Here is a 12,974-nt window from a genome sequence, read left to right on the forward strand (position 1 = left end):
ATGCACTGGCTTAAAAGAAATGAGGTACACCGGGCGTGGTGGCGCACACTTGGAATCCCAGGATTCAGGAGGCTGAGACCAGAGGATCGCAGTTGGCGGACAGCCTCAGCTACTTAGTGAGGCTCTCTGCAACTCAGTGAGACCCTGTTTCAAAATAAAGAATAAAATATAGGGCAGGGGGTGTAGCTCAAAGGCCGAATGCCCCTGGGCTCCATCCTCAAATCCAAAAAAAAAAAAAAAGAATGAGGTAGAGCTTCATGTATTGATATCACATGGTCTTCAAAATATAGAAATTATTAGATAAAAAATCACAACTGCCGGGCATAGTGGCGCATGCTTATAATCCCAGCATTTGGGAGCCTGAGACAGGAGGATCAGTTTGCGAACAGCCTCAGCTACTTAGTAAGGTCCTCTGCAACTCAAAACCCTGTTTTAAAATGAAGGATAAAAGCCAGGCGTGGTGGCGCACGCTTGTAATCCCAGCATTCAGGAGGCTGAGACCAGAGGATCGCGGTTTGCAGACAGCCTCAGCTACTTAGTGAGGCCCTCTGCAACTCAGTGAGACCTGTTTCAAAATAAAGAATAAAAATGGAAAAAATAAAGAAAGAATAAAAAATAGGGCAGGGGGTGTAGCTCGGAGGTCGAATGGCCCTGGGATCCATCCCCAAATCTGCAAAAAGAAAAAAAAAAGAAAAAGAAGAAGGATAAAAAATAGGGCTGGGTGTATAGTTCAGAGGAAGAATGCCTCTGGGTTCCATCCCCAGTACTGTTAGAAAACACACACACACACACACACACACACACACACACACACACACACAAGTAAGCTAGGCAGTGTGCACAGCTGTAATCCTAGTTTAGGGGGCTGAGACAGAAGGAGCACAAGTTTAAGACCAGCCCCAGTGACTTAGTGAGACTGTTTAAAAAAAGGAAGGGGTTGGGGGTTTGGCTTGGAAGAATATGCCTAGTTTCAATCCTCAGTACAAAAATATCACAACTATCAGTGTGTGGTGGGCATCCATGTAATCCCATATTTGGGAGGCTGAGATAAAAGAATCACAGGTTTGAGACTAGGTATAATGTCCCTAGGTTCAATCCCTACTTCTAAAACAAAGAAAAAACCACTATTATCTAATTGTATATGTTAACATTTGTATATTTATTATTTTATTTTTTATTTTTTATTTCTTTTGCGAGTCTGGGGATGGAACCCAGGGGCATTTGACCTCCGGGATACACCCCCTGCCCAATTTTTTATTCCTTATTTTGAAACAGGGCCTCACTGAGTTGTGGACAGCCTCACTAAGTAGCTGAGGCTGTCCGTGAACTGCCATCCTCCTGTATCAGCCTCCCAAATAATGGGATTACAAGCGTGCGCCACCACATCTGGCAACATTTGTGTATTTAAATGCATAAAAAAAAGTCTGAAGGCATATACTGAATCATTAATAATGGACTCTCCAGGCACAGTGTCACACACCTGTAATCCCAGTACTTGGGATACTGAGACAGGAGGATCACAGGTTCTCAGCCAGGTTCAAATACTCAATGAGGTCCTCCACAACTTAGTGAGACCCTGATTAAAAATAAAGCCATACATAGTGTTGCATGCTTGTAACCCCAGCATTTGGGAGGCTGAGACAGGAGGATTGCACAAGTTTGAAGATAGCCTCAGCTACTTAGTGAGGCCCTCTGCAACTCAGTGAGACCCTGTTTCAAAATAAAGAATAAAAAATAGGGCTGGGGGTGCAGCTTGGCGGTAGAATGCCCCTGGGTTCCACTCTCAGTACCGCAAAAAAAATAATAATAATAAAAAATGGGGCTGGGGGTGTAGCTCAAAGATAGAATGCTGCTGCATTCAATCCCCAGTTCTGTTAAAAAAATTTTTTTAATTAAAAATAAAATAAAATAAAAAATAAACTGAGCATGGTGGTAACACATATAATCCCAGTACTTAGGAGGCTGAGACAGGAGGATTGCAGGTTTGTGAACAGCCTCAGCAACTAGTGAGATTTTCATCTACCTAGAGAGACCCTGTTTCAAAATAAAAAAATAAAAAAATAGGGCTAGGCGTATAGTTTGGAGGTAGAATGCCCTGGGCAAAATCCCTAATACCATACACACAAATAATAATAATAATAATAATAATAATAATAATAATAATAATAATGTGCTGGCAGTATAGCTCAGAGGAAGAATACTTCTGGGTTCAATCTCTAGTACTACCAAACAAACAAACAAACAAAAAACCAACAAACAAATAATGGACTCTCCCCTGGTATAGTAGCAAATAAGGTTGAAAGAAAGAAGGGGTTGAGAGTGGTGGCACATACTTGTAATCCTAGTACTTGGGAGGCTGAGACAGGAGTATCACAGTTCTCGGACTGCCTCAACTAATTATTGAGGCCCTTTGCAACTCGGTGAGACTCTGTTTCAAAATAAAGATTAAAAAATAGGGCTGGGGATACAGCTCGGAGGTAGAATGCCCCTGGGTTCAATTCCCAGTACCGGAAAAAAAAAAAGGGGGGGGGGGTGAATTTATATGTTTGAAGAAGATATTCACCTTTTATTCTATAAACTTATGTTGTTTAATTTTTTTCTTTACATATATCTTTTTTGTGGTACTAGGGATTGAACCCAGAGACATTCTACCTCTGAGCTATACCCCCAGCCCTATTTTTTTATTCTTTATTTATTTATTTTTTTTGTGGTACTGGGTTTCCTGGAAGCCCTTCTTCCTCCGGGCTATACTCCCAGACCTATTTTATATTTTTGAAACAGGGTCTCTTACGCCAGCGCGGCTGGCTTCGAACCTGCGCGATCCTCCTGTCTCTGCCTCCCAAGCGCGGGGATTACAAGCGTGCGCCACCACGCCCGGCTTATTCTTTATTTTAAAACGAAGTCTCAGGCAGGGCGTGGTGGCGCACGCTTGTAATCCCCTCGCTTGGGAGGCGGAGACAGGAGGATCGCGCAGGTTCGAAGCCAGCCGCGCGCACTGGCTTAGGAGACCCTGTTTCCAAATAAAAATGTAAAAATAGGTCTGGGAGTGTAGCCCGGAGGTAGAAGGGCTTCCAGGAACCCCAGTACCGCCAAAAAAAAAAAAAAAACGAAGTCTCACTAAGTTGCAAAAAATAAGGCTGGGGGTGTAGTTTGGAGGTAGAATGCCCCTGGGTTCCATCCCCAGTACTGCAAAAACAAAACAAAAGCCAGGCGTGGTGGCGCACGCTTGTAATCCCCACGCTTGGGAGGCTGAGACAAGAGGATCACACAGGTTCGAAGCCAGCCTCAGCTACTTAGTGAAGCTCTCAGCAACTTAGTGAGACCCTATTTCCAAATAAAAATATAAAATAGGTCTGGGAGTGTAGCCCAGAGGTAGAAGGCCTCTGGGTTCCACCCCCAGTACCACGAGAGGAAAAAAAAAAAAAAAAAAAACAAGATAAGGACAGGTGTGGTGGCACATGTCTATAATCCCAGTACTTCCGAGGCTGAGACAAAAGGATTGCAGGTTTTTTGTTTTGTTTCTGTTATTTATTTATTTATTTATTTATTTATTTATTTATTTATTTGCGGGTCTGGGGATGGAACCCAGGGGCATTCTACCTCCAAACTACACCCCCTGCCCTATTTTTTATTCTTTACTTTGAAACAGGGTCTCACTAAGTAGCTGAGGCTGTCCACGAACTGTGATCCTCCTGTCTCAGCCTCCCAAATGATGGGATTACAAGTGTGTGCCACCACGCCCCATTTAGGATTGCAGGTTTGAGACCAGCCTTAGCACGTTGGGGAGACTCTCAGCAACCTAGCAAGACGTTTCAAAGCAAATAATAATAAAGGCTGGGGGTAAAGCTTGGAGGACGAATGCCCACGTTTAATCCCCAGTATTAAAACAAAACAAAACAAGGGGTGCAGCTGGGCGTGGTGGCGCACGCTTGTAATCCCAGTTTGTAATCCCAGCATTCGGGAGGCTGAAACCGGAAGATCGCAGCCCTGGGACAGCCTCAGCTACTTAGTGAGGCCCTCCACAACTCAGTGAGACCTGATTTCAAAAGAAAGAATAAAAAATAGAGCAGGGGGTGTATCCCAGAGGTCAAATGCCCCTGGGTTCCATCCCCAGACCCACAAAATAAATAAAATAAATAAATAAATAAATAAAATACATAAATAAAAAAGGGGTAAAGATATAGCTTGGAGGGAGAATGCATCTGGGTTCCATCCCCAGTACCAAAAATAAATAAATAAAAATACCATGGAAGCTAAAAGCTGGGCACAGTATTGGGCATCTCTAATTTCATACTTGGGAAGATAACAGGTTAATGGCCAGCTTCAGTAATTTAGCAAGACCCTCAGCAATTTAGTGAAACTCTGTTTAAAAAAAAAAAAGGCTGGGTGTAACCTGGAAATAGAATGCAACTGGATCCAACCCCCAGTAACCTCCCCCGAAAAAATGGCATTCAGAATTGATAACAGAGGGAACTGAAAGCTGTCCCATCTCATTGATTTCATTCTCCTGTTTCATCTCCAGCAGTAGCCCCACCCTCATAATCCTTTTTCCTTGCATCAGCTTTTATTATTATATTTGGATCTTGGTCGGGGCTAAATTATCTCATTATTTCCTCTCTTACCGTATCCCAGATTTGCAGTTTGATTTGTTTTCCATCAATATTGACCATACGGGCTCCAAACTCCACACCTGTTTGAAGACCAAGAGACAGAATGTGATTTTCATGAGCAGACACATTGACTGGGAGGTTTGAGGTTTTTCCTCAATGTTATAACCCATCTTGGGGTCAGTGTCACTAAGCCCATTACTTCTGTTTACTTGCTCCAGTTAATTTTGTGTTCCTTTAAGTTTCTTCATTTTTATTCTAGAATTTAAAAATTGTGTATAGCTCAGTGGTAGAGCCCTTTTCTAGCAAAGGTGAGGCCCTGGGTTCCATTCCCAGGGTCACATACATAAAAGTGTGGTCTAGGTAACAATGACCTGAGAAATATAACCAAAAATCAGATATGGCAATATAATTAAGATATCAAATTAAATAGGTAAATAATAAATTCTTAATGGTGGAACTTAAATTTGGTAACATTTAATTTTGCAACTTCTTCAAGCCAGGCGTGGTGGCACAAGCTTGTAATCCCAGCACTTGGGAGGCTGAGACAAGAGGATTGCACAGGTTCAAAGCCAGCCTCAGCTACTTAATGAAGCTATGAGCAGCTTAGTGAGACCCTGTTTCCAAATAAAGTATAAAATAGGCCTGGGAGTATAGCCTGGAGGTAGAAAAGCACCTGGGTCCCACCCTCAGTACCACACACACACACACACACACACACACACACACACACAATAATTTTGTAACTTCTTCAAAAATTTCTGAAAATATTTCCTGAAGTTGTTTCAGAATACTCTGTAGTATAAAACAAGTTTTATACTAGAAATATTATTATTAAAGAATTATAATTAAAGAAATAATGTTCTGTATAAACAATATTTCTTTTTGCAATTCTAGAACTTATCACTTAAGAGCCTACCTAAGAAATAAGTCCTCAAGGAGGCTATTTTTCAGATCACTAATAATTCCCATTGGAAAGTGGCATCCCTCATAAGTATATGGAAACTGGCCATCTGACTAAGGCTTTTGGTCTACATGGCATTCTTCTCTTAAAGTAATATCAGGGAAAAACTGTAAGAACAGTCACTTAAATACACTGAATTATAAATCAGATAATCAGATACTTTGTCACCTTTTTTTTTGGTATTGAGAATTGAACCAGGGGCATTGTATTTCCAAGCTATACCCCAGCCCTTTTTATTTATTTATTTGTTTTTTTAGTACTGAAAAAACTGAACCCTGGGACATTCTACCTCTGAGCAACACCCACAAGCCCAATTTTTTTTATTTATGTATTTATTTTATTTATGTATTTATTTATGGATGTATTTACTGTTTTTTGCAGTACTGGGATGGAACCCAAGGCATTCTACCTCTGAGCTACACTCGCAGCCCTATTTTTTATTTTATTGTTCATTTTTTGAAACAGGGTCTCACTGAGTTGCAAAGAGCCTAAGTAACTGAGACTGTGAACGGCGATCCTCCTGTCTCAGCCTCCCAAATGCTGGGATTACAAGCATGTACCACCACACCCAGTTCATTCCTTAATTTTTTTGTGTGTGTGTGGTATTGGGGTTCCTGGAAACCCTTTTACCTCCAGGCTACATTCCCAGACCTATTTTTTATATTTTTATTTGGAAACAGGGTCTCTTAAGCCAGCGTGGCTGGCTTCGAACCTGTGGAATCCTCCTGTCTCCGCCTCCCAAGCGCGGGGATTACAAGTGTGTGCCACCACGCCCAGCCTATTCCTTAATTTTAAGACTTGTTATTTGCTCCCATTACCTTCTTGGTATTTTTTTCTCTAGCTTTATTTCTTTCTTCTGCTCATTTCAAACTTCATGTTCATCATATTAAATTACTTTCAGTTTTCCAAAAGTGGCCTGATCTCTGCCAACCCAGCCTCTGCACCTGTTACTCCCTTTTGCCTTAGTCATTTTCCCCTCATCTCTACAATCCCTTTGCCTAGCTAACTCCTACTCATTCATAATTTTCAGCCTTTCCTGACATAGGTAAAATTTACTCCTCCCGTTCTGCATAAAAATTTACTTAGGCTGGGCATAGTGATGCATGCTTGTAATCCCAGCACTTGGGAGGCTAAGACAGGAGGATTACACAGGTTCGAAGCCAGCCTCAGCTACCTAGCAAGGTTCTCAGCAACTTTGAGAGACCCTGTTTCCAAATAAAATATTAAAAAAAAAATAATAGGTCTGGGAGAATAGCCCAGAGGTAGAAAAGCCCCTGGGTTCCACCCCCAGTAGAAAACAAAACAAAACAAAACAAAACAAAAAAACAACAAAACAAAACAAACAAAACTTAGGCCTATTGTGGTGATTATACCTGTAATTTCAATATCCAATATTTTGGGGCTGAGACAGGTCTGAGACCAGCCTTGGCAACTGAGCAAAACTCTCAGGTAGATCATTTCAAAACCAAAAATAAAAAGGGCTGGGGGTGTAGATCAGAGATAGGATGCCCCTTGATTCAATTCCCAGTACCAAAAACAGAAAAAAAAATTTTAGTATCTGCCACCAGCCCTACCTCCTTCACCAGAAGACAAACTACAGACAGAGCAGGAAAATACTGCCATGTTAGATGCTGTTTCTTTAGTCCCTTATCACAGCATGTAAATTCACTTAATTCTCATTTACCAAAATAATTTTCTGATTGACACTATTTTTTAATTTTGGCACTGGAGATTAAACCAAGGGGCATTCTACCTCTGAGCTGCACCCTAAATCTGCCCTACTATATATTTTGAAACAGGGCCAACTAGGTTGGTTGCTAACCTACAAGCCTCCTATCTCAGCTTCCCAAATACTGCCATCTTCTAAATCCATCTCTAACCCCACCCATTATTAGGCTTTGAATAAATCCATTAGGAAGCAGCAGTAGCTTTAGGTATTCATATTGGTAGGATTTGAAAGTAGCAATATGTTAGGAATGGGAACTTGGGGGGTTTCTATAGAAACTACAATTGGGGAGGATCGCAGTTCACGGACAGCCTCAGCTACATAGTGAGGCACTCCATAACTTAGTGAGACCGTGTTTCAAAAATAAAGAATAGACTTCCGGGAAGATGGCGACCGAGAAAAGCGGGGCTTAAGAGTCCCGCTAACAACCAATCTCCATTACCACAAAAAGAGCACCTTTCATAGCCAGAAAACACCATCACCAGAAAAACAAAAAAACCACCAGGCTCCAGAGAGAAAGCGGACTGAGAACAGAGCTCAGGGCCACGGAGGAGACACACACGCCCAAGGACGCAGCAGCAGCGCCATACTGCCGGCGGCAGCGGCGAACTCAGCGGATGGCTACAGCAAGCCGAGGTGAGCCGATGCGGAACAGCCAGGCGGGATCTTTCGGCGCAGACAGCATTTAAAGTTCCCAGTGGCTGAGCTCAGCACACACTGCAGGGATTCAGAGTGGAAATCAAAACCAGAGAAGAAAAAATACGCCAGCCTCATGGCCGAGGGCGTGGCAGAGGCGCCATATTGCCACCGGCGGCGGCAGCAGCAGTGAATTCACCGAGTCCAGTACAGCTACATCTACGTACTCAAGAACAGTGAGTCAAATTGCGGGCCACAGAGGAGAAATCCCAGTATTGTGCCTCCTGGGACTTGACCCAGTGAGGGAGTGGTGGTGGCAGAGATATCACACCATAGGAGAGCGTGCAACCTGGCACCCCCCATAGTTTAAAGCAGCCTCTATCGACTCCCTGGGTCGGAGACTCTGTGATACAACCCAGTAAAGGAGTAGTAGGGTCTGAGATAATACAGACTCGAGATCCAGAGCACCTTAAGTGAAGCCATAGTGACCCAAGGGAAGAACCCAGAGAAGGCACAAACCTCCGAAATCATGGGAAAGAGGAATAACACTGAAGTAATGAATGTGCACAACCCCACAACATCAGAACCTGATAAAACAGAAAATCAGAGATTTCTAGAAGATCAAATCAGGAAAATAACTGTAGAAATAATAGAGGTGCTTCGAAAAGAACTCAGAGAGAGCCAAAAAGAGATAAAGGATGCAATTAATGAAGTAAAGGCCTCAATTCAAAGCACAAACAACCAATTAGACCACATGGAGAACAGAATCTCGCTCTTAGAAGATGAGCAATCCAAAAATGAATGCATAGTTTCTAATCTAGAAAAAGATATCCAACAGCAGGAATCTGACATTGAAGAAATATGGGCCCATCTTAAGAGAGCTAACCTAAGAATAATTGGAATAGAGGAGGGAAAAGAAAGTGATACCAAAGGGATCAACAATCTCTTCAAGGAAGTAATAGCAGAAAATTTTCCAAATATAGAGCAAGAGGTTGATACACAGATCCAGGAAACTTATAGAACTCCCTTTAGACAGGATCCGAGAAGAGGATCCCCACGCCATATAATTGTCAAAATGACCAATGTGGAAGCCAAGCAGAGAATCTTAAAGGCAACAAAAACAAAGGGCCAAGTGACATTCAGAGGCAAACCAATTAGAATCACTCCAGACTTCCCAAACCAAGTCATGAGAGCCAGAAGGGCTTGGAGTAACATATTCCAAACTCTGAAAGAAAACAACTTCCAGCCAAAAATTTCCTATCCAGCAAAACTTTCTATCAAATTAGATGGAGAAATAAGAAGCTTCCATGACAAACAGAAACTGAAGGAATTTATGTCTTCAAAACCAGCGCTAGAGAAAATACTCAAAGAGATTAACTACAAAGAAGAAATAGGTAACACTCACCAGAACCAGAGAAACAAGAGTTTCCATCCAACAGACAAGTAAGATTGGTTATCTGTGGAGATTCATTATTTATGTTAGTCTTTTACCTATCTCTAAATTGTATTGTTTGCCTTTATTGTTGTTAATTTTTAGGATTTCTAGTTGGAATATTAATATACCTTCAGATATAGCATTTGGAAATATTTTATCCAATTCTATTAGTAACTTTTAACCCTGTTTACATTGTCTTTGTATATACAATATTTTCTTTTATTTTTTTAGGGAGTTTGTATATTCTTCTGTTGCCTGTGCCATTGAAATCATATCCAAGAAATCACTGCCAATTTCAATGTTGTGAGGTTTTATGACCCAGATTTTCTCCTAAAAGTTTATAGTCTTAAGATTTATATTTAGGTCTTTTATCTAGTTTGAGTTAATACTTGTATGTGGGATTAGGTAAGGGTCCAATTTTATTCTTTTCCATGTAATTATTATTTTTCAACAATATTTAGTTAAAAGATTATTATTTCCACCACCAAATCTTCGTGGAAACCTTGTCAAAAATAACTTGACAATATAGGGAAGAAGTTAGCTCTAGGCTTGTATTTAACTCCAATGGTCTATATATCTGCCTTTAGAACAGTACCACACTGTTTCAATTATTGTAGCTTTATATGGTTTGAAATCAGAAAATATACATCTTCTAGCTTTGTTTTTGCTTCGAGATTGTTTTGGGTATTTAGAGTCCATATTCCATATCAGGATAGATTTTTTCCTGAAAAATAAATATATGATAGTTTCACCTAAAAAAAAGAAAAAAATATTCTCTGGTAAGAAAGAAAGCAAAAAGAAATATTGAAATGTTATCTTTAAGACATCAAAAGCTTGGTATCAGACAAATGAAACTGTTATGTGAGATTATCATTTTTAATTTTGGATAAATTGCTATAATACTAGATGTCAACCACTAAGCCAAGCATGGGAGGGAGGGATGGGGAGAGAATGGGGTGGGGATCAGGTGGGGGTTGACTGGGCGATGTGTGCATGTATGTCTACAAAAGTTTGTATCCCACTATGATGTATGAATACAGTGCACCAATAAAATAAAATAAAAAAATAAAATAAAATAAAGAATAAAGGCAGCCGCTGTAGCTCTGAAGTCTAAGGCCCCAGGGTTCCATCCTCAGACCCACACACAAAAAAAAAACTACATTTGCATGACAACATAACTAGTTTTACATATACTGTTTTTTGTTTTTTTGTTTGTTTGTTTGTTTGTTTTGTTTTTTTTGGTGGTACTGGGGGTGGAACCCAGAGGCTTTCTACCTCTGGGCTATACTTTCAGACCTTTTTTATATTTTATTTGGAAACAGGGTCTCACTAAATTGCTGGAAGCCTCACTAAGTAGCTGAGGCTGGCTTCGTGCGATCCTCCTGTCTCAGCCTCCCAGGCGCGGGGATAACAAGCGTGCACCACCACGCCCGGCTACATATACTGTTTGTTTAAGCAGGCGTTATGGAAATTAAGATCTTGGATCGGTCACGCCTTAGCAGAATCACCAGGACGTTTTTAGAAATCTATCATATTCTTTTATTTTTTTTTTTAAAGAAAGTTACTAGCTTCATCTGCCTTTTCATTCTTGCACCAATACGGCTCTTCAGTTTGCTTCTTTTTCTCTAACATAAACAAGTCCATGTTTGGGTGTTTACTTTGGAAAACGTATGTATTGTTGGTTACTATCACGTTTCGTTTGATAAAGCAGTTATGCTTTTATTGTGTTTATCGAAAATATATAAATTTCGTATGGGAGTTGGGAGCATTCGGATTGAATCCAGAGGCATTCTACCTCAGCCCTTTTAATTTTTGTTTGGAAACAGGATCTCTTAAGGTTGTTCAGCATCTCCCTAAGTTGTTGCGGCTGGTTCCCAAGCTGTGATCCTCCCGTCTCAGCCTCCCAAGCACTGGGATTACAGGGGTCCACCACCATTCCCGACTGCAAATTACATTTGAAGAAAAGAAAAAAAAAATCTTACAGCAGTTTGTGCTTATCTCGCATGCCCCTTTAATACTACCTTTCGGTTCAATCCCCAGTACCAAAAATAAGATAAAATTACCTTTTAGTGACTGACTCCCCCTTTATCAGCACTTGCTGGGCCACCTCATTTAACATAACTCGAGACGTTTGAAGTAGTGAGGGGTAACTTTTTGGGGCGCTGAAGGCTGCTAACTTTACACCTTCGCAGTTCAGCTCGTCGGGCCAGTTCTGTTCGGGAACGAGTAGGCACACCTACCTATTGTGAGGTCGTGGACCGGCTGGAACCGCTTGTCTGTGAACTGCAGGAGGAGACAGGACTTGCCCACACCTGAAAGAGGAGGGCGCCGTCGGGCGGCTCGAAGGCCCACCCCCGGGAGCCGCCCCGCCCGCCGCCGCCCGGAGCGCCGCCCGGCTCACCCGTGTCCCCGATGATGATGTACTTGAAGAGATAAGCATAACTCATGGTCCCGACTCCTCAGTATTCCGGGTCCGCCCGCTTTCCACAGCCACTCACCTCCGACCTCTCTAGCCACTCAGTCTACCGAGGTCATATTTTCCTCCCCCCGCCCCTCTCGCGGGCCCCTCTATCCCAGACCGCGTCTCTATTGCTCTCCCCAGAAAGCCGCCCTGGATCGGCCAGCCCGGCGCCGCCTCCGGGGACGCCCGCGGCGCGCGCCCGGCCTTCGCCCCGCCCGCCGCCAGGGGGCGCTGGCGCGCGCCGCCCGCCCGGCTCGTTGCGGCGCCTTCCAATCAGCGGCGAGCGACGCGCGTCGGTGCGGAAGTGACGCGCCCCGAGTCCAGCGGGGGCGCTGGGAGCGATGTAGGGGCTGGAGACGGTGGCAGCGGTTGTCTGAAGATGGAGGTAGGGACCTGGGCGCTGAGGAGGCGGGCGAGAGAGCTTGGCCGGCTGGGTTGAAGGCGAGGCGGGAAGCCAGGCGGAGAGACGGCTGGCGGGAGAGGAGAGAGCACGGGGTTGGGGGAGTGTTGTCCGACTGTCGGGGTCAGAATCCGTCGCTCCAGACTAACTCTCTGTTCCTCCTGGCTTATCCCCGCGGCTCTCTTTTGGCTTCCAGTTTCCCGGAGGAAATGACAATTACCTGACGATCACAGGGCCCTCGCACCCCTTCCTGTCAGGGGCCGAGGTGAGCGGGAGCTGCCGGATCTGTGGGGGGAGGGCCTGCGGCCCGGGTGGGTTAGGGTGGTGAGGAGGAGAACGCGGGGGCCGAGGGACTGCGAACCCGGAACCGCGATTGGTGGTTTGAGAAAAATGACAGCTGCTTCTGCAGCCTGTGACGACTGACTGGGGAATTCCCAGGAAGCCGCTGTCATCAGAAAACCAGGATGTTGAAAAAAGATCACCTGTGTATGAAGGAGAGCAATTCTGGATTGGAAAACTGAGTGGAATTGTCTCCCTTCGTTGGGGAAAACGAGCTACAAAACCTTGGGGAGGGGTGGCAGTGGGAAGAAGAAATTTTTAGCAACTAAAGAAATTGGGATATTCCTAACGAATGGATTAACCTTGAACATATGGGCATTCTTGAACTCTGATAAAAAGTATGTTTGTGAGCCGGGCATGGTGGCGCACGCTTGTAATTCCAGCATTCGGGAGGCTGAGACAGTAG

General features: G+C 43.3%; 2 protein-coding genes across 3 annotated transcripts in view; one reads left to right on the plus strand and one right to left on the minus strand.

Annotated features, from left to right (window-relative positions):
- Positions 1–11,815, minus strand: part of RAB2B (RAB2B, member RAS oncogene family) — a gene marked incomplete at both ends in the record, with an annotated part of 26,375 nt that extends 14,560 nt beyond the window's left edge. Inside the window, 3 exons of one of the 2 annotated variants that reach the window (XM_080706833.1) lie at positions 4,623–4,690; positions 11,609–11,680; positions 11,770–11,815. In XM_080706833.1, the coding sequence (XP_080562959.1) occupies positions 4,623–4,690; positions 11,609–11,680; positions 11,770–11,815 (186 nt within the window). The remainder of the gene's footprint in view (positions 1–4,622; positions 4,691–11,608; positions 11,681–11,769) is intronic. The other variant, XM_080706834.1, reaches the window with a different exon arrangement.
- Positions 11,814–12,974, plus strand: part of TOX4 (TOX high mobility group box family member 4) — a gene marked incomplete at both ends in the record, with an annotated part of 27,106 nt that continues 25,945 nt past the window's right edge. Inside the window, 3 exons of the mRNA XM_080707084.1 lie at positions 11,814–11,839; positions 11,971–12,214; positions 12,426–12,494. Coding sequence (XP_080563210.1) covers positions 11,814–11,839; positions 11,971–12,214; positions 12,426–12,494 — 339 coding nt within the window. The remainder of the gene's footprint in view (positions 11,840–11,970; positions 12,215–12,425; positions 12,495–12,974) is intronic.

The sequence above is a fragment of the Muscardinus avellanarius genome (genome assembly GCF_963383645.1).
Source record: "Muscardinus avellanarius genome assembly, chromosome: 12".
In the NCBI taxonomy this organism is placed as follows: Eukaryota; Metazoa; Chordata; class Mammalia; order Rodentia; family Gliridae; genus Muscardinus; species Muscardinus avellanarius.